The sequence below is a fragment of the Dipteris shenzhenensis genome, chromosome 1, assembly GCF_047967505.1.
Source record: "Dipteris shenzhenensis isolate YYH24624 ecotype China chromosome 1, Dip_SZ_1.0, whole genome shotgun sequence".
NCBI classification, from domain to species: domain Eukaryota; kingdom Viridiplantae; phylum Streptophyta; class Polypodiopsida; order Gleicheniales; family Dipteridaceae; genus Dipteris; species Dipteris shenzhenensis.
In genome coordinates this window covers 14,953,298-14,978,585 of record NC_141596.1, presented here as the reverse complement: position 1 = coordinate 14,978,585, position 25,288 = coordinate 14,953,298, and the positions used below count along the sequence as shown (strand labels likewise).

Below are 25,288 nucleotides of genomic sequence, written 5' to 3'. Positions count from 1 at the left end.
AATGGCTCGAGATATTAAGGTACTCTTAGAAAGTATATATATTGTAGAGCAACTAGTCAAGTAGACTCTATATATGATGAAGACTCCAACCATTACGTAAGAGGAGCTATAAAAGAGTAGGGAAAAAGCCATCTATAAACATCGTGGAAGATCCATTCATTAGATTCCTATAATCCTCCAATAACTAGGGAAAAGGGAAGAGGAGAGGAGTGCAATAGGAAGAGAGGGCACAAGGTAAGATGAACATGTATGGGGAAGAGGAGAGGCATGATCAGGGAGCAGAAGAAAAGGAGGAGCAATGAATTTAAGGGAGACAGGGACATATCTAACTAGGGAGGGTAAATGGACCCCTTTGTCATACCTTTAAGTCCCACATGTCATAGTTCTAATAGCCCTTCATTAATTTCTCCCTTGGGAGCTCGAAAAAGACGATATACGAACAACACCGCAAAGTAATTCATTAGGTTTGAAGCTCTTGTGCATTATGTTGGTTGTCATTTGCTCAACTCTTCCACGTTGGCTCTTGCATATTTCCTTATTGCATGCAAGCATTACGAGCTCCTTCTTCTACATCTACCTCTAGGAGAATGCTCACCCTAGTGTTGGGGCTATCCAGTTGGAATCGTGTAATTGTTCTATGGGAAATCCAAGCCATGAAGGCACAATGAAGGGGCTACCATGTGGCAGCACCCCTTAAATATTTATCCCAAGTGCAAGGTGCAAGATTATAATATCATGCATATAAGGCCTAGAGGTGTGAAATATAATGGGATTGGAAACTTTGTTTTAGCTAGGTACACCATGTGGTTCCATGTGGCACCCATGCAAGGGCCATAAGTTCTAACATGGTATCAAAGGAGATGGTGGTTTCGACACCCTCATCACGTGGATGAAGTATGGATTTGGACCATTAAGGGCGGTTACACACTGGCGGGTCACCCGCCAACCCATCCAAAACATTAATGGCGAGAAGCCACACGGCGGCACTTTACAAGTCCCGCAAATTTTGCACGTCGGCCAACTTTGGGTGTGCAAGACCCCCCCGCCCAAGTGCCCAGGCAGGGGTTTTCTAGTCATCCAAAATTGAAGTCTGACTTTGGTGGGACTTGAACCCTGTACCACCTACCATGTACACGAGCATTTCCACCACTAGCACATGGCGGTGTGTATGCAATTCTCTCCGCCCGTGCCCATAATATGTTTATTTGGGCAGGCGCTCCTTTGATGTGTAACCAACCTAACTCACCATTAGGGCGATTTATTGATAAGCTCTAGGGTATTAGCACATGTGAGGAAATAGGATGGAAATTCCCAAACATGGTCCCATCCATATTCAAATGTATTTCTATCATATTTTCATCCCACCATGGGAGGACCTCCCTCTTCTCTTCCAAGAGTGTTTTTGGGTGTTTTCTTGTTTCCTTTGTAGTGCCTTTGTCTTTGCCACTCCATCCCCCTAAATTCCCCTCTTCTCCTTCCCTTTCCCCCCTCTTCTCCCCTCTCCCCTTCCCCTCCTTCTCTTGTGGAAACACATTGCAACAATCTGGGAGCCACTTGAGTGACACTTGCGGATTGCATTGCTCTCACAAGGAGTAGCTTGGAGTGGAGACTCCATCAGCATTCCTTCAAGATCCCCATGACACGTGAGTCACCGTCGAGACAACACATCTTTGGCACTACTACCATGGAGTTCAAGGTATGCTTTTGCATTGCACTTGCTTTCTCTCATCATATACCCATTACTCAGAGCTTCAAGCTTAACTAGGAGCATTTCCAAACTTGTGCATCCAAAAATGAAGACCAAAGTCAACCACTTGGCCTTTTATACATGTCACCTTTTGAAGGGAGGGCCAACCCTATTCCTTCTACCATTGTCTCTTGTTGCAACCAATTGGGCCCATATGGCACCAAGGCATATGCTAATTCTCTCAACCTTTCCTTATCTCCAAATGGATCTTGTGTTATCCTTTCATGGGATCTAAATGGCTCTTTTGTTATCCTTGCCCATTTGGGTGATCCCAGAGACTACTTCAAAACTAAGCCATTTGTGGCTTAAAAGCTGGATCCATTAACATGCTCAATGGCTATTAACACCATTAGAGCATTCCAGGTTCCTGCACTATTGTAGTCATAGTGAATTGCCTATTCCACGAATCAGTTGCAACCACTAAATAGTTCCAGAAGATGACAAACTAGGAGATGAATTGCAACATAGAGAGCGCATGCCCGATCCCAACTTAATTTGGGATACCAATGGGATGAATATGTGCATCCCTAACTATGTAGCTACCCCTTGGCCCCATGTTTTCCCCTTGCAATCCCTCTTCCCCTCATTCTTTCCCCCCCTCACTGCCATCTTCTCTATCTCCTTTTAGACATGGCCACAAGGTCTCTACCAAAGCATAGTTGAAAGCATGGTTGGAAATGCAATTGGAGTCACTATACCAACAATATGCATGATTAGAGGCACTATCGAAAATGCCATTAAATATGACTACAAGGGCCCCTACCAAAGCACAACTTATAGTGCAATTAGAGGAAATATACCATCAATCTGGGTTGATTAAGAATGACGAAGTAGGCTGGAAACTTCTCCCTATATCACACCTTATTCCCACTCTACATGATCCCATCATGGATCCAGAGGACCAAGGAAAGGGTGATATTGAAATTCTTTAGGAGGCCATCAAGTTGATGGAGCATAAGATTCAAGTTCATGGGCACAAACTGACTTTGGGATTCACCCATCCACTCACCCCTGTAGCCACCTACCCCTTGGATCCCCCCTTGCCACCATCCCCTGGCCCTATTGAGAGTAGTGCATGGATAGGCTTGAGTTTAGCGGAACAATAGGTGCATCTTTGACGAGTTGATCTATTTTGTCTTGTAATAAGAACCTTTTGTTATGTTGTACTAAGAACTTCTTGGTTATCTTGTAATGGGCTTGTAAGAAGAAGTTTTTTATTTTCTGTTATCATTTGGGTAATGTGTCATTTTAGGCATACTTGTGATGTGACTCATATAATGTTTATGGAATATTAACTTAGACACATGATTGAATCTTCTTTACAAAAATGTTTGATCCTCTTTTTGTCACTAAGATGAAGTATACACATCATGCACAAAATCCCTTATACTTCAAGTCAAACCATCAATTAGAGCAGTCAATACCATTTAAAAAAATCATCAAAGAAAGGCATCCCACTTATTATGAAATAACAAGATTGTTACATCAAAATTTGATTTTCTAAAATAAGAACCACCTTGCTAGTTACAACCAGTATGTTGGTATTATGATGGTGAATTTTCATTTGCTCTTATGAAATTGGGTATGATACTTTGTATAGGCTTTAATATGGTTAATATACATGTTATGAAAAAAAATTATGTGATTTAGATATAAATTGCATTGTAAAATATCTGTATTTTATGTGTTTTTTATCATGCATCTTGCACAAGTGTTAACAAAATGTTCTTTTATCACCATGTGTATGTGTCTGATGGGTGTGCTACTTTTGAGAGGTTTTAATGTGATTATTACTCATGTTATCACAAACTTTATGTGATTTAGATAGCATTTGCATCGTAAACATGTGTGTTTTAGTTTTTTAATCATGCACCATCCATAAATATTAAGAAAAAATGCATTGATGTGCTTATACCATAAAATGTATATCTTCAATGGGTATGATACTTTGCAAGGATCTAATATTAGTAATATTCGTGCACTTGCAAAGTTTAATGTGATTTAAATGTCATTTGCATGGTAAGACATGCATATTTTTGTTCAAGAGAGTGAAAGTTACTAGAAATAAGAGTTGTGGAAATTTTGGTTTGAATGCAATACTAGGACATGTAGTAGAGTAGGTCGATGCGTATTTTTCCTACACATAGGCACCCACATGATTTCCCGCCCCTGCAATCGGTATTTGATGTTCTTTCCAAGTGCATGCAAGTGACTAGAATAAGACCCATGCAAAGGTTGGTACCAATGTAATACTTGGACATGCAGCTATGGTCAACCAATGAATATGAATGTCCAATGCACATGAAACTTTGTAAGCACATGAAAGTGACTAGAAATAATATCTGTGGAAATTTTTAGTCAAATTTGATAGTGGAACATGTGGTAATAGTTGATTGATATGTATTTTTCTTACATCTAGGCATCCATATGTACAAAAATTGGGAATTTTGGTTGCACATTCCAATACGTATCTGAGGAAAATAAATCTTTTCAAGAAAATGAAAGTTACTAGAAATAAAACCAATGCAAAGTCTCAGGGGGGTCACTCATAAATATGTAAGTGTATCACGTGGGTTCGATAGAAGGAGTTTTTAAAAACTCATTTTTACAACCTTTTTAAAATATAGAAGGGTATCATATAAAGGGGATATTCACAGATTGAATAGAAAAAGGGTGTCTTTTATTCATGATAAATTTACAAATAAGGTGTTTTACAAATAGGACTTGAATACACCTGATATATATATATAGAATTTATACATAGTGACCCCCCTAATGCATAGTTTAGTACCTATCCGATATTTTCACATGCAACAACGATCAATCGATGCATATTTTTCATACATGTAGGACCTGCACATATAAAAATGAGGCATTTTGATTTTCCACCTTGCAATCAATGTTTTATGCACATGAAACTTTTCAAGAACATTCAAGTGACTACAAATAAATGATGTGGAAAATTTGGTAGTAGCAATTCAATATTGAGACATGCAACAATGTTCAACTATTGCATATTTTTCCCTACATGTACATACCAGATATTTTTTCCTACATGTACATACCTGCATGTACAAAGATTGGGCATTTTGGTTTCCCACCCTTACGATCGGGGGGTGTGTGTGTGTGAGACTTTACAACACCCCTTTGCATAGTGAAAAGACAAAAGAGCGAAGCTTGACAATGAAAAAGGACTAATTGCATTAACAGAAAAGTTTGTACAAGTCGGTGAATCCCTGTTTATAAAGGAAACTAGCAGTGGGCACTTTTGTAGAAATAACTTTGTCGAGACCGTATGGAAGTTGAGCTTGTATAAGTCCTGGCAAGCATCACTTTTATTAAAGAGGGGAGCCTGCCTACTTGCCACCATCCAACAAGAAAAACGTGGCGCTTAGTTGGGAAGATAGGTGTCATAAACACCCCTCCCTTGTTATCAGGGTCACAATAAAATTAACACTTAACCATGAACCCATCAAGCTTGTTTTAAACTTATGAGTGTTGAATGGATTGGAGTGATCACGAGTGAATTCTGAGAATTGAAGCTTTTTAAGTGTGAAATTTGGATTATTTTTTTAAGGGAAAGTGTAAGTAAAAAAGGGCCACAAGTGGTGACAACGAACTTAGAGTAATAGGGTAGGTAATGGGGAAATGGATGGGAATAACAAGGTGAGGGAAAGGTACTAGCATATAAGGGTAATAGGTGGGAAGGAAGGAGGGAATGTAGAGTTGTAATATTGTAGAGGGGGGAATCTTAAGACTTAATAGGTAAAAGGAGGGGGAAGTTTTTATTAGTATATTAGTGACTTTAAGGAGGGTAAGAGGGGAAGAAATAAAGGTCAAGGAGAAATTAGTAATGTATCCTAAAAGAGTAAAAAAAAGGGGAATAAGTCACAATAAAGAGATTGACAAAGAGAAATGCTTATAGTGATGAAAAATAATAGCAATAGGTTAGTATAGGCAATATATAAGATTTAAGAAATTAGATACTAGGTTAGAAAAAAAGGGGGGGGAGGGAGAAGGGTCATAAAAGATTTTATAAATGAATTATAGAGGGAGGTTAATGATCATGAATGTAAGGGGAATGGTGAGGGGTAAGGGGGTAGAATATGGCATTAGGACAAACAGGGTGGGGTGGGTAAAAATGACTGGAAATATAAAAAGAGGGTTATGCGGGTTAGCATACAAAGAGTTTGGCGGAGGGGGAGAGGGGGGGGTTTAAGTTAGAAACTAATCAATGAATCAAACCGTCTAAAGTCTAAAGTGCCTGTAACAAAGAGTCGGGTAATTCGAGAAGCAATATGCAGTGAAGCCATGGGCATCGTAGGCATCATGAATTCATAATTGATGTGCACACTAAGGAGCAACAGATTGGGAGCTACGGTCGAGGCAGTGGGCAGGCAAAGGTAGAGGATAGTGTAGTAAGTAGAGTAGGCAGTTTAAAGGCGGGGCAATCTAGGTTGAGTGCCAGATAGAAGTAGGGCAGTCGAGGTAATATGAAGGAGAAGAGGTAAAGAAGGCTAAGCACAGGCGGGGGAGTCGAGGTGACAACTGAGTAGGGAGTAGCGAACTAGGCGGATAGCTTAATCGGATGGCATACCATTAGGAGAATTATTGATTCAAGAGTGATAGCTATAATAGAACCCACATCAAGTGAGGCCCAAACTACCCAGTAAATAAGATTTAATCAAGATTATCTATTGTCAAACACACTTTGAGATTCAATTAATGGCTCTCTATTTACAAAGGAATGGCATAGTTAGGATACCATTTTGAATTTTTATAGAAGAAAAATGTAAACACATACCATAGTAATAATTTTCTTCAATTTGCAATGGTGAGATTTGATCCAAGCAAAACAAATTCACCATCTCGCATATCAAATTATTTAGGATTGCACCCCACTATAAAGAAAACTGTGTTTAATGGTGTGGCTAAATCGTAAAAATTGAAGCTGATATGTGAAGGGAGAAAAAACATTAATTTGTAGACAAATAAAAGGTTAAACCCTATTAATCTAGCAACATGCTTAAGACTTGATAACTAGGGGTTAAGAGGAAATGGTGGGGGGGGGGGGAGCATAAAATGCTAAAGAATAATAGGCAAGCAATTAATATTGGGGATGGGAAAGGTACAATGGATTCACAACAAGAGTGGGGGTTCTAGAAAACAGGACAACCTCCAAAATTTTCATACCTTAAGGGAAAGGTCACTCTAAAATACGAGTATAGTGGGAGCCATGACAAGATATCCATACCTCCATGCATCATTACCCCTCCATTACATGCACATGACATCAATGCTCATGCTAATTGGAATGCTTACCACCTCATTTGAGGTCTTCATCCATGTCTACAAGTGGTCACAAAATGGTAATAGTCCACACGTGCATACCACAGCATACTCAAGTGCCACACAAAGTCCTTGATCTAAGTCCTAAGCTCCATGCATGCCACCTAGATACCTCAATCAAGGTTTTCAAAGCTTTTCAAAGGTTCCAAGGTTCCTACCTTAGGTTTCTAGGTCACTGAGATGTTTTGAGAGATGTTCTTGTGAGATTTTGGAGTGTGTCAAATCTCTCTGCTCTTCTTTCTACTACACTTTCAAGGTGTGTCTTATAGTTCTCCAAAGAGTATTAAGGACCAACATAGATGGTTCAGCTAACAACAACAAGTCGAGCAAAGGCTCGCTCTACTTCAACCAAGCGGTGGACCTCCACGGATCCTCCAAGTTTCAACAAATGTAGGCAGCGACCAAGATTCAAGGAGCTCAAGACAACCATATGGGCAACCAAACTCCAACAAAATGGCAAGCGGCTATAACGACTCTGCACAAGGGCTACCATCTTCTCCAATGCCACCATCAACTATGAACCCACAAGAGGCTTTACTGAGCTATCGACAACACAAGCTCATGCACCTAACCCCAATGCCAGATGTGCATCCAACCAGCAAAATCAACCTCCAGCACTACACCCACAGGCTGACCGATGCACCAAAGCCATAGTCTCCAATAGCTACAACAGGCAACGAGCTCTCTCCCACTCTAGGCACACTGCCTAGGTGCAACGACCAGCTCATGAGTGATGAAAAGCTCCTAGTGATGGTTGACCAGCAACTCCAATGAGCTCTTAATGCTCCATGCCCTCGCACTGCCTCTAAGCATCAACTCTAGTAGCAACTAGGTGCTCACACCATGACAAGCAAGTCCATCAATAGAGATGACCTAGATGACCTTCATCGACATACAACCTCTAACTCCTCCCGACAGAAGCTCTACCTCAAATGACCAACTAGCGCTCTACAATTCCAACCGAATCACAAACAACGACTGGCACTCCACCAGTTCCTCAACACTATAAGCAATAGCGCACCACTCACAATGGACAGTACTCACGATGACCAACGCAAGCAACAATTGCCCTTGAGGTTTACTCCATGCCTCACTCAGCTACAATAGTGACATCTTCCAGTAGTGACTCGATGCTCCTTCAACACAATAGCACGTAGCTCGTCGCCTTCATCCACCTTGCCATCAACGTTGTTGCTCTTCATCTCCTGCCTCAAAAGCACGTTAGACCATGTGGCAATTCCACATAGTCAATAGGGTTGGGTTAAGTGTTGGCTGGCAACCCTAGGGTTCAAAGGTTGACACATGGCAGAGCATTATCCAAATGCCACATCATCTCTCTACCTTATCTATACCAAGTCACTTGGGTTTACTTAACCAAGGCTAGGTTTCATTTAACCTCATGGCCACATCATCATTGGTCAGTGCCAAGTCACCATTGGCCACCTCAGTAGTGCCAAGTCATCAGTTGCCTTGTTAGTATGCATAATCAGCATGCCATGTCATCATGCCACATGGCATAGCACCCCTCTAGGTAGTGTTATCTCTTCACAACAGGCACACAGTGCATTTGGCATGTGACCTCACACTGCCACATCATCATTTGGACACTCCCTTGGACATTGGCACTTTTTTCAAATGACTATAGCTTTTGATCCAGAGGGAATTTCACGGTGGTCCAAAAAGAAAAAATGATTGCTAGATCATGCTCTACGCGTTGAGCAACTCAGATCTACTATTTGAATTTTCCATAGATCAGCATCATCCAGTCCTTTTCACCGTAGCCATCCAGCACATAAAATGAACAAACTAAAAGTCATTTTGTTGCATTTGACACTTCGACGTGTAGTCTAGCTATAAACTAGCACAACCATAGAGGAAATTCAACTAAGCCAAGTAATCCATTGCTATATCACTTGATTAGTTCCCACCGGCATGAATCCCATCAGATCCATCATCGGTGTACACATTCACACATCTGACACCAGTTCAATACTCGGTGTTTGGCATTTCAATACTTTAGATTGACTCTTGGCAGCACGATCCTTCCTTAGATTCAAGATTGTTGCATTCTTCTTGCACACACACATGCCACCCATGTAACATCAAGACTATTTTCTGGCATTGGTTCCTACACATATCCATCAGCCTTGTATAGCCTCTTGGCTACCCCCAATGCACAGTTGTCATCTTCATTATAGGCTTGATCCTTGGCACACACACAATTCTTGTCACATGACTTGGTTTTGATAGATTCATTGTAAGCTTCCTAGTGGCAGCTTTCACACAGTGTTCTCATGGGTACACTCTTGCTTTGATACATAGGTAAGCATCTTGCACAGAGCACCAGACCACCTCCAACATGGACTTATCCACATCACACAATTGATGAGATACCAGTCATGACTCCGGATGAGATCCGTGAGTGGAAAGAGAACCTACTGTGACCGTTCATTGCCACAGGGTATGTACCAGTTTATGATGTAGACTCGAGCCTCATTGGCCTTGAGAAATCGGACAAGGATGCTAACATGGATTAGCCTTCAGTTTCTTATCATGCATACTTCTTGGTAAGCCCTCCACATAAGGTGCATTTGATAGTAATCCCTAAGCACAAGGAAGTCCCATCTACATTAGCACAGACTAATTCTAGTGATGTATATCCATCACATTCATGCATGGATCCGATGCCATTTATTGTCACACCAAATGATGTAGATACACAATAGGAGTTCAGTTATGATCGTGTAGTTATTCAATAGGTAAGTCCTCAGTATGAGGTGCTCACATCTCTAGTAGCATGCAGAGATACATGCAGCAGCGCATTCATCTCTTTAGCTAATTCCATTCCAGCATCCATCACTAATGCTTTCTCCCCCTAATACGGATCATATCATATCCTCGGACATAGTTTCCATTAGTAGTATAGATACATAGACTAGTCTACAAGACATTTCAGCATCGACTCAATCATGCTGCATTGCACTACCCTTGGATCCAGTTATCACCACCTTCGATCGACAGATCATTCTTCAACATGAGGGTATTTATGCAATAGTTCAGTGCAGTGGACATCATCAGGTTCATCCATAGTGTAACCTGGGGAACCTCAGTGTTTCATCATGCACTTGTGGCTATCATATACAGTCCATACTTGATGTAAATTAGTGGTTGGATTCACAGGATTATAGATCGATCCTGACACCAGCATTCGGCACTACATATGCCTCAAGGATATTTTGTGATTTTTCAGTGATATTCTAGGCTTCTATGCCTTTATATTATCGGCTCCACATTGATTCTTTGACAGATGCTACATCACATGCCAACGGACGTTTAGCCATGCACACATCAGAAGACCTTCAGCTCATGACAGTTGAGCATATAAGTTTGACAGGTTGCCATACCTTGTCAATTTTATGGGCCTCTTCATTAGCAAAGAAGTGTATCATACTTGCACCTTTGGCCCTAGCTTTTATGTAGCCCTTGAATCACTCTATCCGTTGCTCTTTTGGGTTGGTGACACTCTTGTATGTCACAGCTGCTAGATTCTTTCTTCATAGCTACATCAAGCTTTGGACAACCAAACATGGCAATTTCATTCAATCCGAACAAGCAAAAAGATCGAGTAAGCCAATTCAACACAACATTCTTAAATCCTATAGAGCCAAGAATCTCTGTAAGCCAATTAAATCCGGTTGCTCTATGGAATACGGTAAGCCAATTCAAATACACAAATTAATTCAGCAAATCAACTAAATTTGGTAATGAAAACACTTCAAAAGGAGTACTAAATTAGTAGTGCTGGTAGTGCCACAAGTGCTGACAGCGCCACTAGTTCCAACAATGCCAACAGTGCCAATAGTGCCAGTAGTGCCAGTAGTGCCACTAGTTCCACCAGCACCACCTGTTCCACCGGCTCCACCAGCCCACTCAATGAATCCAAATGCAACAAGACTAAAGAGCAAGTTCACAAAGTTTAGGGTTCAGAAGAAGGATGATTCGGATAGCCATATGATGTAGTTCAAAGCCAAATGGCATGCAAGTGCCTTTGATAGCATGTTCGGTGTTCCAAAAAGGTTACAACAGTTTTCAAGTACCCTGAGTGGTAGAGCCATGAGTTGGCTTAGCCCGTATGGCCTAGCATAGTTTGCCGACTATAAGGAACTAAAGGTAGCTTTCCTACACAGGTTTCATAAGCAAAAAGCACCAAATGATATCTACAGGAAGTTGCGAGAGCTCCATTAGAACAAAATGATGGTGGAAGACTATGCATTGAAATATAGGAACCTCAATGCCCAGTTAGATGTGGTGGAAAGACCCATAACCAAGACATTGGCAGAATACTTTTACAAGGGATTACAGAAAGAAATTTGTCGACAGTGCAGTGAGCAAATTGGAGATCTGAAGCCTAGATGGCTTTAATGAATTGGTGGAAATAGTGCGGATAGTTCAAAGGCTGATGCAAGGACAATGACTCAGACAGTGGGTCAGATTTAGACACAGATGAATCCGACAGTGACACGGATGATGATACAGCATCAGAGTGATGAATCCAAAAGTGATTCAAAAGAAAAAAGAAGAAGAGGAAGCATAAGAAGAAGAAATCGAGTAAAAAGGAGTCAAAGAAATCCAAAAAGCAAAAGAAGAAAACCAGCAAGATAGAGAAATTGTTGGAAGAAAAACTAAAAATTTTAGGAGCCACTAAGTAAGAATCTCAATTAAAGTGTGGGATTTCCAAGAAAAATTACCCAATAGAGGCTTGTTGGTACAAACCAAACAATCAAATGAATCTGGTGTGGCAAATACCTTGTCCAATGGCAACAGGAGCCATGGTTGATCCAGTGGTGGCAAAGAATGTGGCCTAGATCCAACAAAGAAACAATTGGAATCAGCAAGGCAATTACAATCAAAGAGAAAATTGGGATTTGGACAATAGGCACCGACCCACCGGTATAGATAAATCTGGGATTGATCAAAAAATGGGATGACACATTAGTATGTCGGACCGAGTCCACAGGTCACCTATACGAGTTGCAGCACTGTGCTTGCTTGACATGCACAAAGCATAGAAAGTTCTTGTATATTGAGCCAGGGAAGATTAATGTGTGTGTAGTATCATGGTCTAATGGTCCGGTCCAAGAAGCTGAAGTGGACGCATTAACAAAGAAAGAAAAGCAGTGGAAGTGGAAAGACCAGGAAGAGGTCCGAATGATAACCTTGAAGCAGATTGAGAAGCTAGCAAAAAATGGCAAAAGGGTGACCAATTACATCGAAATTACGAGAATCTAGATCCAATCCTCCCAAAACTAGTGCGGTACCGTTGAAGGGCATGGAGGTAAGCCCTATGGTTCATGCTCATGATAAAACTCTCATATTGAAAAACTTTTTAGATTGGCTGTTGATGGCCTTGAAGAAGGAAAAAGTGAATATCCCAGCAGAATGCTGCTCATAGCCACCTATCCAAACCCTACGAGCTTTGAGCCACAAATGGCTCTGTTTCGAAGTAACCGTCGGGATCGCCTAAATTGGCAAGGTGTATGGATAACACAAGAGCCATTGGAGACAAAGGAGGGTTGAGAGAATTAGCATTTGCCTTGGTGCCAGATGGGCCCAAGTGGTTGTAACAAAAGAGAGAGAGAGTGGTACAAGGAATAGGGTTGGCCCTCCCTTCAAAAGGGGACTTGTATAAAAGGCCAAATGTTTGACTTTGGTCTTCATTATGTACTTTCAAGGAATAGAAGCTCTATTTCTCTCATTCTTTTGCATTGAGTTTCCTTGTTCTTCCTTGTGAGTTGTCTTGTGATTGCCACTCTCCCTTGCTCCCATCCCCCTCCCTCATGCTCTCTTTCCTCTTCTCTCCCCCTCTCCCCTCTCTTTCCCTTTGAATCACTTGCACACGATCCGGTAGGTGCTTGGGTGACACAGGCGGGCTATTTGTTTTTATGGAGCTCCCACAAGGAGTTGCTCGAGAGTAGAGGCTTTGACGGCATTCCTCAAGACCCCCATGACACGTGTGTCATTGTCGGAGACTACATATTTTTGGCACCATTGCTAGGAGTTCGAGGTATGCTTCTATGATGCACAAGCTTCTATCTATATCTATCCATTGCACAATGCTTCTAGCTTATCTAGAGGTGTTGTTAGTCGGGTCGCAATGTGACGTGCTCCTTGGTGAGATTTTGAATTTGGGGTGGACCCACACTCTCGCCGAAAATTTTCTCAACATCATGATGTCCCACTAGCATAATAATGAGACACAATCTATCATTCAGAACACCACGGAGCTTGACACATGGTAGCTTTGCCTTGCTTTGTGTAGCACAATCTCTAGGGTGACTACATCGTGCAGCTCTACCTTGCTTCGCGCAGCGTATTCTCTGGCTTGACCACCTATCATCGTGCATCCTTTTACTGCAGATTTTCCACCCGTCATTAGGTAGTGCACGGGTGTAGATCATGAAAAGTCAAGGTTGGCTTGGAGCGACCACTGTGCTGGTTCTTGGAGTTATGGAGTTACCTATTTTTACTTATTATTACAGAAGGAGATCTATGATGACCACTGTACTGGCAAACAAAAGGAGATCTATGACAACCACCACGCCGGTTCTTGGAGTTATATATTAGTGCACCAAGGAAAATGCATTTTCTTATGCAACCAAGGAAAATGCAATGGTCGATATGGCCCTTGAGGAGCCCCTTTTAGGGACAAGGGCCATATCAACATGCCATATTTGTCCAGTGGCATCTTGGATATTGTATGATGCATGCCAATATGGCTGTTGCCCCTAGAGGGGACCCCTCAAGGGCCATATTGTCAATTGAATTTTCTAAAAGTTTAATTATATTTTTGTAGATGTATCTCCATGCAACCACCACAGTGGTTGTTGGAGCTATTTTAGTGCTATTTTGGTCCTAAACCAAGGAAAATGTAGTCCTACTTTACTGGTATTTTATTCCTTGTTGTAATAGATCCTAAATGAGGGCAAAAGTATTTCGAGCCACTGCGGTGACTGGAGGCTTGGTGGTGCCATCTAGATAACCATTCAAGTCAATTTCGAGCCACCGCGGTGATTGGAGGCCTGACAGTGCCATATGAGAACCTCATGGAGCAAAATTTGAACAAAAGATCTTACATTTATAAAAACTCAACAATTGCTGAGAGCTTTATCTAGGCCAAAATATGGCATCCAGTGAGGATAAACACTCAGCAATTGTTGTTGAGTGGTTTATATAAAAATTAACAACAATTTATACTAAGAGCCTCATGGACAAAAATTGAACAAAAGAGATTACACTTATAAAAACTTAGTATTTGTTGAGCGCCTTAGAGTCCCAATGAGCCAAAATATTGTTGAGAGCCTTAGAGGACAAAAGATTACATCTAGCCATTGTTGAGTGGTTATGAGCCTCGTTGAGCAAGAGGATATTTGTACAACTGAGTATTGCCGATTGCTAATACTCACAGAGGCCAGCCCAGTTTGCTGCATTCAAATTTTTTTGGGAGATGGTGTGGAGAGGCTGAAGACCCCGTGCACATTGCACAAATGCAGGACTCAGAATATGCCCCCCCAACAAGATGAGAGAACTCTACCTATGAAAATCCTTAGCCCTTTGTCAACGTCTCCAGGGAATCCATAGAGCATAACCATATAGAGGAGGCCAGAGGTTGCATGCCGTTCAAGGTGGTGACATGCAGATGTGGGGGTAGTTGATTGAGAAGTGAAGAGATTCCACAAGAGCGAGCATTCAAGTCCTAACGAGTGCAACACAATGACTTTATACGAGAAGGCAGACAAGATTGGGATCACGTTGCATCGAGGTGTGATAGTAGTAATAGGCATGGTGAAAAGAGCGGATGAGCAGGGGAGTAGATGAGTGGATGAGAGTTGGAGGAGGGAGCATGGAGCAAAGTAGAGCAGGTGCAAAAGAGATCTGGAGGAGGGTGTGTGGAGAAAAGTAGCAGAGCAGGGGCGGATGAGAGCAAAGTAGCCAGATGCCAAATGCCATGGACCTTTAATCAAAGTTTGAGCCACCGCAGTGATTGGAAGCCCGAAGGGAAAGAGGTGTACCATATCAAAATAACTCATCAATGATTTTAAACCACTGCCTTAATTAATCAAAATTTGAGGAGGGTGCCATCCAAATAATCATGAGACATTTTAATTGCACGCCACCATTGTGACTGGTAATTAGCTGCCAGCATGGTGAATCTTAGGCGGTACCCAGCCACCTCACCATCAACGGTAGTGGCAATTAACTACAATGTGGCTAGTAATCATGAAGCAGATGCCACTCACCTGATAATGAACTTATAATTAAATGTGGAGATTAACTACACTCTACTGAGCATGCAAGCCCAGTGAGACTGGTAATTAATTGCACTCTAGTGATCATGCAAACCCAGTGGTGGTAACTAGAAGGTGAGTAATTATATGCCACTTCGATGGTGGCCAATAATTAACTGCCCACAGATGTGGCTGGTAATCTTAGCCGCCATCTCGATGGAATCTTAGCCGCTACCACTGGCGAAAAGTGACAGTAATTACCACAAACATAAATCATGAAGCCTAATCACTTCTAATCACTCATTGCTATGCAAGGTAGTAATGCCGCCTTGAATTAATTAAAATTTGGGCCAACCACCATGGTGGCTGTCACCTTGACAGTTCCATTCCCTTCATTGTTTTGTCTGATATCCATCTCAACCATTTTCTTCTCCCTTGCAGTCGGGCTACAAACTTAAGCCTCCACTATTCCATGGAACTTCACTGTTTCATCTTTTATCCCTCTTGATCGTTTCTTTCTCCCTTGCACTCGAACTGCAAACTTAAGCCTCCACTATCCATTTCCTTCATTGTTTCGTCTTCTATCCCTCTCGACCTTGCTCCCTTGCACTCTTCCTGCAACTTTTATCCCCTCTGATAATGGATACCCTTGGACACACCGAGCTCCAAAATGTGTTTGCATAGTTTGAAATCTCCTCACATAATCTTTCCTCCCCCTATGCACAATTTGGGAGCTTCTCACCTAATCTTTTCTTCCCCTCTACAGCATAGTGCGAGAGCCTCTCCTCCCCTGATCTTAAAATCGTGACATATGGGAGATCTCACTCGTTCTTCAAAAGCCCAATTAGGATTCTCTTACCAACTTCACTAGGTTGGTATAGGAGGTGAACATGAGAGAGGGACACAAAGTCCGTCAAGGTCTTATGATTAGCATCGCTGAAAGCATGATTGAAAAGGTGCTAAGAAATCCTGGAGGTGATTTTCAAGCACACTTCTTGGAGAAGCAGTGGAAGAGACAAGATATTCTAGATGTACATCCCAACACTCAGATTAATGCAGATGGTGGAGACAAGCTTTCTAGGTTGCTAATAGACCTCCAAGATGTGCTAAAGAAGACAATGCACTTCTTTCCTGATAAGAGAGGAGCCCTGAAGTTCTAAAATGTTCAATCAGCAGTAGAGCAACTGAAAGGACATGATCTCTCTATCGCAAGTGCAATCTCCAAGAGCGTAATAACCTGTTGGGATATTTGTGATTAAGGGCTTGCTCTAAGGTGCATGTGTGCATATAGTAGTAGTCACATATGTGTGTGTGTGTGTGTGTGTGTGTGTGTGAAGCACAATTAGTGCTATGTGTGATGATGTAATGCAAGGCCCCCTCTTAAGGAGGTGCCTATGATATAGGAGTGATCTCCTTTGATGTAGGAGTGATATTCTTTGATGTAGAAGAGGTGCCTTTGATTTAGGCCAACCTCCCACACACTCTATAAAAGAGAGTTACCTCTCTCACAAGGGCTTGTACTCTCTCATGAAACTCTCTCATGCAAGAAACCTCACAAATCTCACAAGATAGAGAATGCCTCAAAGGGAGGTCTTGAGATGCCTTGATAGAAGCAAGGGCTTATCACTCATGAAGGACTATGAGCACCATTGGCTCCAATACCATGATAAAGTGGAGAGAGAGAGAGAGAGAGAGAGGAGTGCACAAGAGATAGCTACTTGTACACTATGTTGTATTGCATAATCATCAATATATGCATGAGAACACCTTAAGGTTAGGGATAGGCTTTGCCCCTAATGCCCTTAAGGTATGGTGCAATCTACACCATCCTCAACACCAAAGTCAAATCTTGACCATTTATACAATCCAACTTTTGAAGGAAGGGCTAACCCTGTACTCTCTTTCACCTCCCTCACTCTCCTTTTACAAGCACTTGGGCCCATACGGCTCCAAGGCAGATATCATATAGCCTTCCTACATCCTCTCCTACTTCTCTGCTCTATGTTTACAAACACTTGGCATTTGCATGAACTGCTAACTGTGGCACTTAACACTTGTGAGACCACTTATCCTGTACTACCACCTTGCTGGTTGTGATCCTTAAACAACTTGTTTGTATAAAGAAAACTTGTATTCAAATGGCTACAAAAATTCAACAACTCTGACAATAATTAAAGAGTCGTTTCATTAATAATTGAATAGAGACATCTCATACATTGTTGTCCTTCAGCTACATCCGGTTGCTTGGAGGTCTTTTAGGTACATCCGATCACTTAGAGGATGGGCTCTTCTCACTCCTTTTCTTCAAGGGGCTAGTTCAACATTCTACTTTCTGCTTTGAGTTCCTTCATCAGGTCACTTTGAGCTCTTTGGACTACGTCTTCTACCGAATGGGAGGATCAGCCTCCATGATGGGGGCATCGGCCATTTATATCGAGGCTCGGAGTTTGGGCTTTGAGCTTGGCTTCTTCCCTTTAGGCTCCTTTTTTTCAGGGGGCGGTTCTTCCCTTCAAGGCCCTTTCTTTTTCCTCGTAGGGCCACTTGGCCGTTTCTTTTGCAGCATCTACTTTCTCGCTGCATGGCTAACTGCAACAGATAGGCACAATTGATGTTTCCATGATGTGGGTAGTGGTAAATTATAATCAGGTCCTCTACAAGCAAGTTTGCATCCATAAACACCTCAACACAAAACACATGTAGAGGGTGGCTTCACTCAAGCCATCGGATCATGCACTCATCTATGATGTGCAGATGGTAGACCATGCATGCCTTACCCTACCGCAACTCAAGAGGATAGTCATTTGATTTAACTATTGCGGTTGTCAAAACCACAGTTTGATGTTGTACATCAACTGTTTCTTGATTCTTTCTTGCCTCATCTTGAGGGTGCGTACATCTCCTGTGGCACCTCCACTTGATGCTCACTGATTGCAACAACTCTATCTGATTCTATCAACTACTCTTGAACTTGGCAAAATTATCTAGCAGCGTCTGCGTAAGTCTCTTCTAAGAGATTCACTCTATGTTGGGTTTCAGTCATGACAGAGGATTGCTTTTCAAAACTTTCAAAGAGGATTGGCAAGAAATCACAAAATTCTAGTGTAATTCAATCTCAAGGAATTGTACAAATCATGCCAAAATTGCACATTCTCTTTGTCTTCTCCACCGTGGCTGCTTTTTGCCTGATATGCCTCCTTCCTTGACTTGAAGCTCTCTTGCAGCTCCTACATCAATGCTCTAGTTTTTGCATAATCCCTTTTCAATTGCTCTATCATTTCATCTTTATCGATATTCAATGAAGTTAACATTTTGCAGAGCCGTTGATAATGAGCCTCCTTTTCGGCTCTCTGATCTTCAAGAAATTTTTTCACTTCCATCTTCTCGATGGGCTCAAAGATTTCTTTTTATGTATTGGTGATTTCATGATTATGGCTAAGAGGCCATCTCCATAGCCTTGCTAGCGAAGATGCACCCCATCTTTGCAGGGTACTATCAGATGGAGGGGAGGTGGTGTGCGGAGTACCCATGCAACCTCCAAATTGTCTTCTAAGCGGGTGTGGTGTTAGTGTGGCTAGTTGCAGGGCCGATTGAAGAATGTTATGGGGTAGGGGAGGTCCATGGGGAGGCCACTCAGCCAGCCAGATTTTGACGACTGATTGGTAGGCCAAGGGCCAAAATCTAGCGCTTTCGATCGGGATGGCTGGCACATGGCCATTCCCAGCTGTCAAGGCTATCTGGAGGGTGTCAAGTGCTGCCACGTGGAATTCTGTGCCGCCGGTTTTTAGAGAATTCGTGTGCTTCCAGATTCTCTCCCTAATGCTCTCATTCCTTGAGTCTCTCTCCGTTACCGCCTGGAATCTCTCGAGTCGTGCACATGATTCGGTAGACGCTTGGGTGACACAAGGAGACGGTTTGGGCACCTAGGATGTCATAAGTGTTCCTTTGGAAGACTGGACTTGTGTGTCTTTGTGTATCATGTGAGCCCTAGGAGAGCCCTGTGCGCAAATGTCCCTTTGATTGTTTTTAACATCAACGAGGGCATCCATTCAATGCCCCAGGAGTTTTCTCGTTGATGTTTTGATCGCTCCCAGCTAATTCAGATCTAAATTGCTTCGTTGCTCGCAAATTCAGGTCGCATTTTGGAGCCTTTAAGCTCAAGGAACAACGTCTTCGTCTCGATCATCATCATGTGCTGTCTTCGTCTCTATCATCATCATGTGCTGCCGGCATCTCATTACCGCAATTCAGGTCTGAATTGCTTCGATCTGAGGAGCAATTTCTGCTGACGCTTGCGATCTGTGCCGGCGAATTGGATACTTTGCACAACAATCCAGGAGAGTTTCCTTTGAGCTGACGGAACAATTTCTTCGTCGTCTCGATCATATTGTACTGCTGACGGAACAATTTCTTCTTCTTCTCGATCATGATTTGCTGCCGGCATCTTCCGTTCTTCCCTGCATACAAGGTCAAATTTCCTTCAAATTTGACGTTCACGGCTCATGCGACTCAATATCTTATCCGTTTGCGACCTGCCAGGTAATTCTTTTCTCACGCCTCCTCTCCTTGGACTTTGTCTTTTCTCCTTCGCAACTTGATTCTCTCACTCATGTGATGCCTTTCAAGTCTCCTCTCCGTCTCTGTGTGGCTGTCACGCTGCATTGTCGCCACGCGCGTGGATTCTGGCTCTTTGATTCGGTGTAGCTGCCTTGACCTTGAGAACTGTGCTCTTACTTGCTTATGTTGCTTTGAATTTGTTGGCGAATGAGGTTTCCCTTCATGCCAAAGGCAATCTTCTTTCTATTTGAGGATGTTAACAAACTTAACACCGTATTCCATGCTGCAGCACGACTGTAAGCTTGTAGGATGTCTGAGTTCGGAGGAGGATATTGGATTGTTAGTCAGAAGCAACTCAGGATATAGCGATTGACTTATTGAATTTCCAACCAGAATTGGGATACAGAATTCATCTAGCAGCATGAGAAAGGTTGGTCTTTCGGAACACAAACACAGCGCGCACGATGCCGCCTGCCGATTCTTCGCCAAAGTTGACACTGGACGACTCCCACCTTGGGCTTAGAAGAGGTGAGAGTTCTAGTTCGTGCCTGAGGTTTAGCTCTTTCAATAAGACTTCCGATGAGCACATTCGAATCGGCAACCGACGGGTGCTCAAAAAATCGCGTACCATTCCTGCCAACGCCGGCGGAAACGATGCAGTCGTTTCCCTGCTTCCGGGTCCGCAACTCAAAACACTCGATCGGCATCCGATGGAAGCGACGTCCACGACCAAAAGCATCGTGCCTGAACGACGTGGAACTGAAGACGCTACTGCAACGTCTCAGCTCAGCTCCGCCGTTGGATCCAATGTGAGACCTGCTTCGACAGATGGAAAGATGCACGAAATCGGATTGCGAAACGCTGCTGACTTACTGACCCGCCACGACAGGAAGTTTCCTTTCTTGAATTTGCCATTAGCAGAAGCTCAACCGATCCACCACGCCCAGTGCAATCCCAAGCCAAGTTCCGACTTACGATCTCTAAATGATGTAGCTGAGTGTGAAGGAAACGATAAAAGGGGCAGCTTTGTAGACAATGCAAGGCTACCAGGCGAAGGTTTGGGATTGAAAGGCACGAAAAAGTTTTCGGATAGCCATCCGAATTCGCGGATTGAGTGGAAATCGAGTTCCAAAGAGGGAGTTGACGGAAAAGATCTTCAGACCCGCCTGATGAAGAGTTCGAAAATCAGACGGGAATCACCGGCTCGAAATCGAGCTGTTACACCTACAAGTTCTCAATCGCAGTTTGAGAAGGTAAATACGCGCCCAACGGGGTCTAACACGACTGCAAACCTCCAAATTCATCGTCACTCAGCGGACCGCTTGCATGCAACGAAAGCTTTTGACGCTTGGGTTGGTAGAAACTCTGTTAGCCACGCACCGCTTCCTGCCAAAGTTTATCAGCAAGAAGCGGATTCCAAAAGCCACGATAGTAGGAATGGGACGATATCCGGATCATCGATGGAAGGTTTGGACGGGAGACACCCATCTGAATCGTGCATAGATGACAGCGTAAGACCTGTCGAGGCATTGTCAGGGTCTTCGACAAATAACTCCGTCATCTCGTTCCCTTCCAAGTCACTGCGAAAATCATGTCTGGGATGGTCTTTCGCCCAAAGATACAGATCATATCTTGTCTTTCCCTCCGTTACGGTATATATTCATAACAAGTTTTCCCTCGTTTGTTTTTGTCAGACTACTTGACGTTTGAGCAGCTCCTAGCTAAGTGCTTCTTCGGTTCTCTGGAATAAAGAACAAAGTCCTTCGTCGGTATTTGGAATGGAATCATCACATTTGTTCTTAGAATAATTTATCATGAATTTCTATTCCGTCGTACTGAACCTTTTTTTTCTTCCTTTGCAGTTTCTAATTGTATGCTTTTCATGTCTGGTCTTTAGGATACTGTTGCTCGAGGTATGCTCTGCTTACACTATAGGGCTTGCTTATTCTTATGCATTATTTAATGCCGCCTTGCATAACGAGTTCAAAATTTTTTGGCATCTTGCAGAAAAAAGTTGCACAGCTTCAGGGATTGCTTGAAGGATGTGTAGGGGTTAATATGGAGGCTTTTTCGAAAGAGCTACTAAATGAGAGAGGTTTCTGGCTTCAATCTCAAAAGGACATGTTCAAGGTTGCCATTATTGGATTTAGCATTCTCCTCCTCAGTCCTTTCGTATTCAAAAAATATGCCAACACCATTCAACAGTTCAGCAGAAACTTCATTGCCGGCACAGATAAGGATGCGCCATTAAGTACAGATAAGGATGCGCCATTAAGTAAACTTATGGCTTATCGTGTGGATATACTTTTCTCAACTTGGCCGTACATGAAACCAGCAGCATTATTGCTTGCCACTGTTCTTTTGATTTGTGGCGGGGGAATTGCATTATTCATAGCTACTGATGACAACTTTTCAGATGCAATGTGGCGGTCCTGGACATACGTAGCAGATTCTGGAAACCATGCAGACAGTGAAGGGACATGGCCACGTATAGTCTCTGTGTCTATAAGCTTTGGGGGGATGCTCATATTTGCCCTCATGCTTGGACTAATTTCAGATGCCATCTCTGAAAAGGTGGATTCCTTACGAAAGGGGAAAAGCGAAGTGATTGAAAGTGGGCACACACTTATTTTGGGTTGGAGCGACAAACTGGTAATGCTTTTTTTGCAGTAATGCTTGTCGCAACTCGATGACTCGACATCCCAGTAATCCTAGTTCGTTGGTTGCTGCAATTTTACCTCTTTCCTTTGCTGATTAATTGTTTTGTAAATTATTTTAATGAGAGAGTTTGAACTTGTACATCACCCCAGCATGAACATGTGTGATACAGCAGTTTCCCGTCAAGAGAATTAAACAGTTCACTTGCTTGTATATGACAAAATACGATGATGTCTCATCTGATTCTCATTCAGCAGCACATCTCTGTTCAAACTGAAGGTGTTGCCCTTGGTACCCTAAAATTTGCTTTCAGGGCTGTTTTCTGGACCACAGAAAAACAGGGAGAGGCAAGTCATGTTAGGAAATGGAGTCAAGATGAGTCAGTTTGTGAGTTCTAGTCTAGTGTGCCCTATGGATGCCATGTGTCGCATTGGGAGTTATCCCTATGCATTGTTGTTCATATGTGTGTGTGTGCTCTATATAAGAGCTGTACTTGCCTAGTGTCAAATCAATCAAGTATCAAGCTACAAGCTGTTTGGTCTACATGCCAGTACTTTCATTTGTTCATTACTTAGTCATTTCATTTCCATTTCATTATGTCTTTCTTTGAGTATCATTATCTTGCTCCCTAGCCTACCCGCTCTCTCTCTCCCTCTCCACCATGTGCCTTCATGTTAGAGCCTCCCTTCCTACCTTCCCCTTCTTATTGCTCTACCTAGAGGATGAGAGAAGCCCGCAAATGGAAGCTACCCTCTCCTTCAAGGTAGAGTTCCCTTCCCTTAGCCTCACCATTGTTTGGAGCTGTTGGACGAGGTGAGCAACATCAACCATCAGCCTGGAATGCCTCGCCATGAGCTACCCCTTCAACTTGGATATATGCCTCGTCGTCTGCTGCTCTTTAGCCTGCAAATAGGCCGTACACAGGCTGTACAGTCTGTATTGATTGTACGGACTGTTTTCGTACAATACGGACTGTTCCAATGCCGTACAACCTTCCTGTTAGGCCTCTTTACTGCCCTCGGGACTGCTGCCCTCGCTTGCTGCGTCGTACCAGACCGTACACCTGCCATTGCTTCTCATTGCCTCTTCTCCTCCACATGAACTGAGCTATCCTCATTTTGCCCATAAATTGCTGCTCCATCTCCCGCATGATGACATATCTATCCTCCGCCTCTTCTGCCTTCAGTTCCAGCCCTCAGTTTCACCTCTTTTCTCGCTCCTTAAGTGCTAAAGACTGAAGTTTCCATTTCCCGAGGCACACAAAGAGTTCTCTCACTTCAAACTCATTGCTCGTGGAGAAGTTCAAGGGGGAAGGATTCCCTACTTGGCAAACTAAGGTTCAGTTACTCCTCATGAAAGAAAATGTATGGGATGCTATTGAGGATGACGCTCCTGCAATGGATCCTCAACTCAAGACATGGAAGCAACACAACTTAAAATCTATTGCTACCACGGGACTTTGCCTCGATGATACTTCGATTCATCACATCGACTTGAAATCAACGGCCAAGGCGATATGGGCGTGTCTTGAGAATCTTTTTGGTAACAAAATCACAAACTCCAAGGTTTTCTTGAAGTTACAATTTTATATATTGAAAAGGGAGGATAGTGATACCTTGAGTGCACATTCAGCAAAAATGCAATCTCTTGTGCAACAACTTTCCAGCCTGAAGGGTTCTCCAGATGACGAGGACAAAATGGCTGTCCTCATAAAGAGTATGGAAGGAGTCACTCGTTTTGAGCACACTCTTGAAATACTTGGGCTTGCCACGACTACCTTTGATGATATGGTGACTCTTCTTTTCGAAAAAGAGCTGGAACAAAGAATCTCTAATCTCTTCTCCAGATACTATAGAGGCTCTTGCCTCCACCAGCAGATGGAAACCCAAGCCTACACCAACACATGGAAAGGCAAAGCCATTCAAGCCTCTCAAGTGCATCTTTTGTAACAAGCTTGGTCATACAGAGGACAAATGCTACCTGAAGCTTGCCAAACAACAAACTAAGGACCATGCCAGTTGGGTTGCAGCCACCACTAGTGACGATGAAGATGAAGACCCTCCGACACAAGTTCATGCTCTTATTGCTGAAATCCAACATCTCTCTTTCCCTCCAGAGGACGATGGAGATGATGATCCATATATTTGCTAAGCATGTTCTATTTGGGTACTCTACCATGGATATGTGTGTTGAGTCAATAAAGGTCCTTTGCCTTGGATAGTCCTCCTAAAATGATGTATTGCTTTTATATTTATGGTATGTGGCTCCATGGCCCTAATTAGTCCCTAGAGCCAAGAGGGGGATGTATTGTGGGAGCCATGTATTGGCTTTGATAGGTCTATATATCATGCGTGGCATGTGAGTTCTAGGATGTTGGTTCATTAGTCTCCTAGACCTCTGAGTTGGCCATGCATCCATACATGATGAGACTCTGAGTCATGTTAGTTGAGCCTAAGTCTTTACCATGCTCACTAGCCTTTGAGCCATGCTCAATTGCCTCTGAGTTAGCATGGGAGCCATGTCTAGTTCTAGACTGTCATTGTACAGTTGGATGAGCTTAATTGTCATGTTCTGTTCTTGGTTCCAATCCAGTAGTCACTCACCCTTCCTCCATGGGGGGGTATGAGGGAATGGAGTCAAGATGAGTCAGTTTGGTGTGTTCTAGTCTAGTTTCCTATGGATGCCACGTGTCACA

General features: G+C 42.8%; 2 protein-coding genes across 2 annotated transcripts in view; one reads left to right on the top strand and one right to left on the bottom strand.

Moving 5' to 3' along the window:
• LOC147905438 (uncharacterized) overlaps positions 1–25,288 on the bottom strand; it is a 115,477-nt gene that overhangs the window by 18,520 nt on the left and 71,669 nt on the right. The gene's annotated exons all lie outside the window — the stretch shown is intronic.
• LOC147905437 (putative ion channel POLLUX) overlaps positions 19,787–25,288 on the top strand; it is a 95,354-nt gene continuing 89,852 nt past the window's right edge. The window contains 4 exon segments of the mRNA XM_087372553.1: positions 19,787–19,917; positions 20,225–21,587; positions 21,798–21,848; positions 21,943–22,587. Coding sequence (XP_087228679.1) covers positions 20,400–21,587; positions 21,798–21,848; positions 21,943–22,587 — 1,884 coding nt within the window. The 5' untranslated portion in view covers positions 19,787–19,917; positions 20,225–20,399.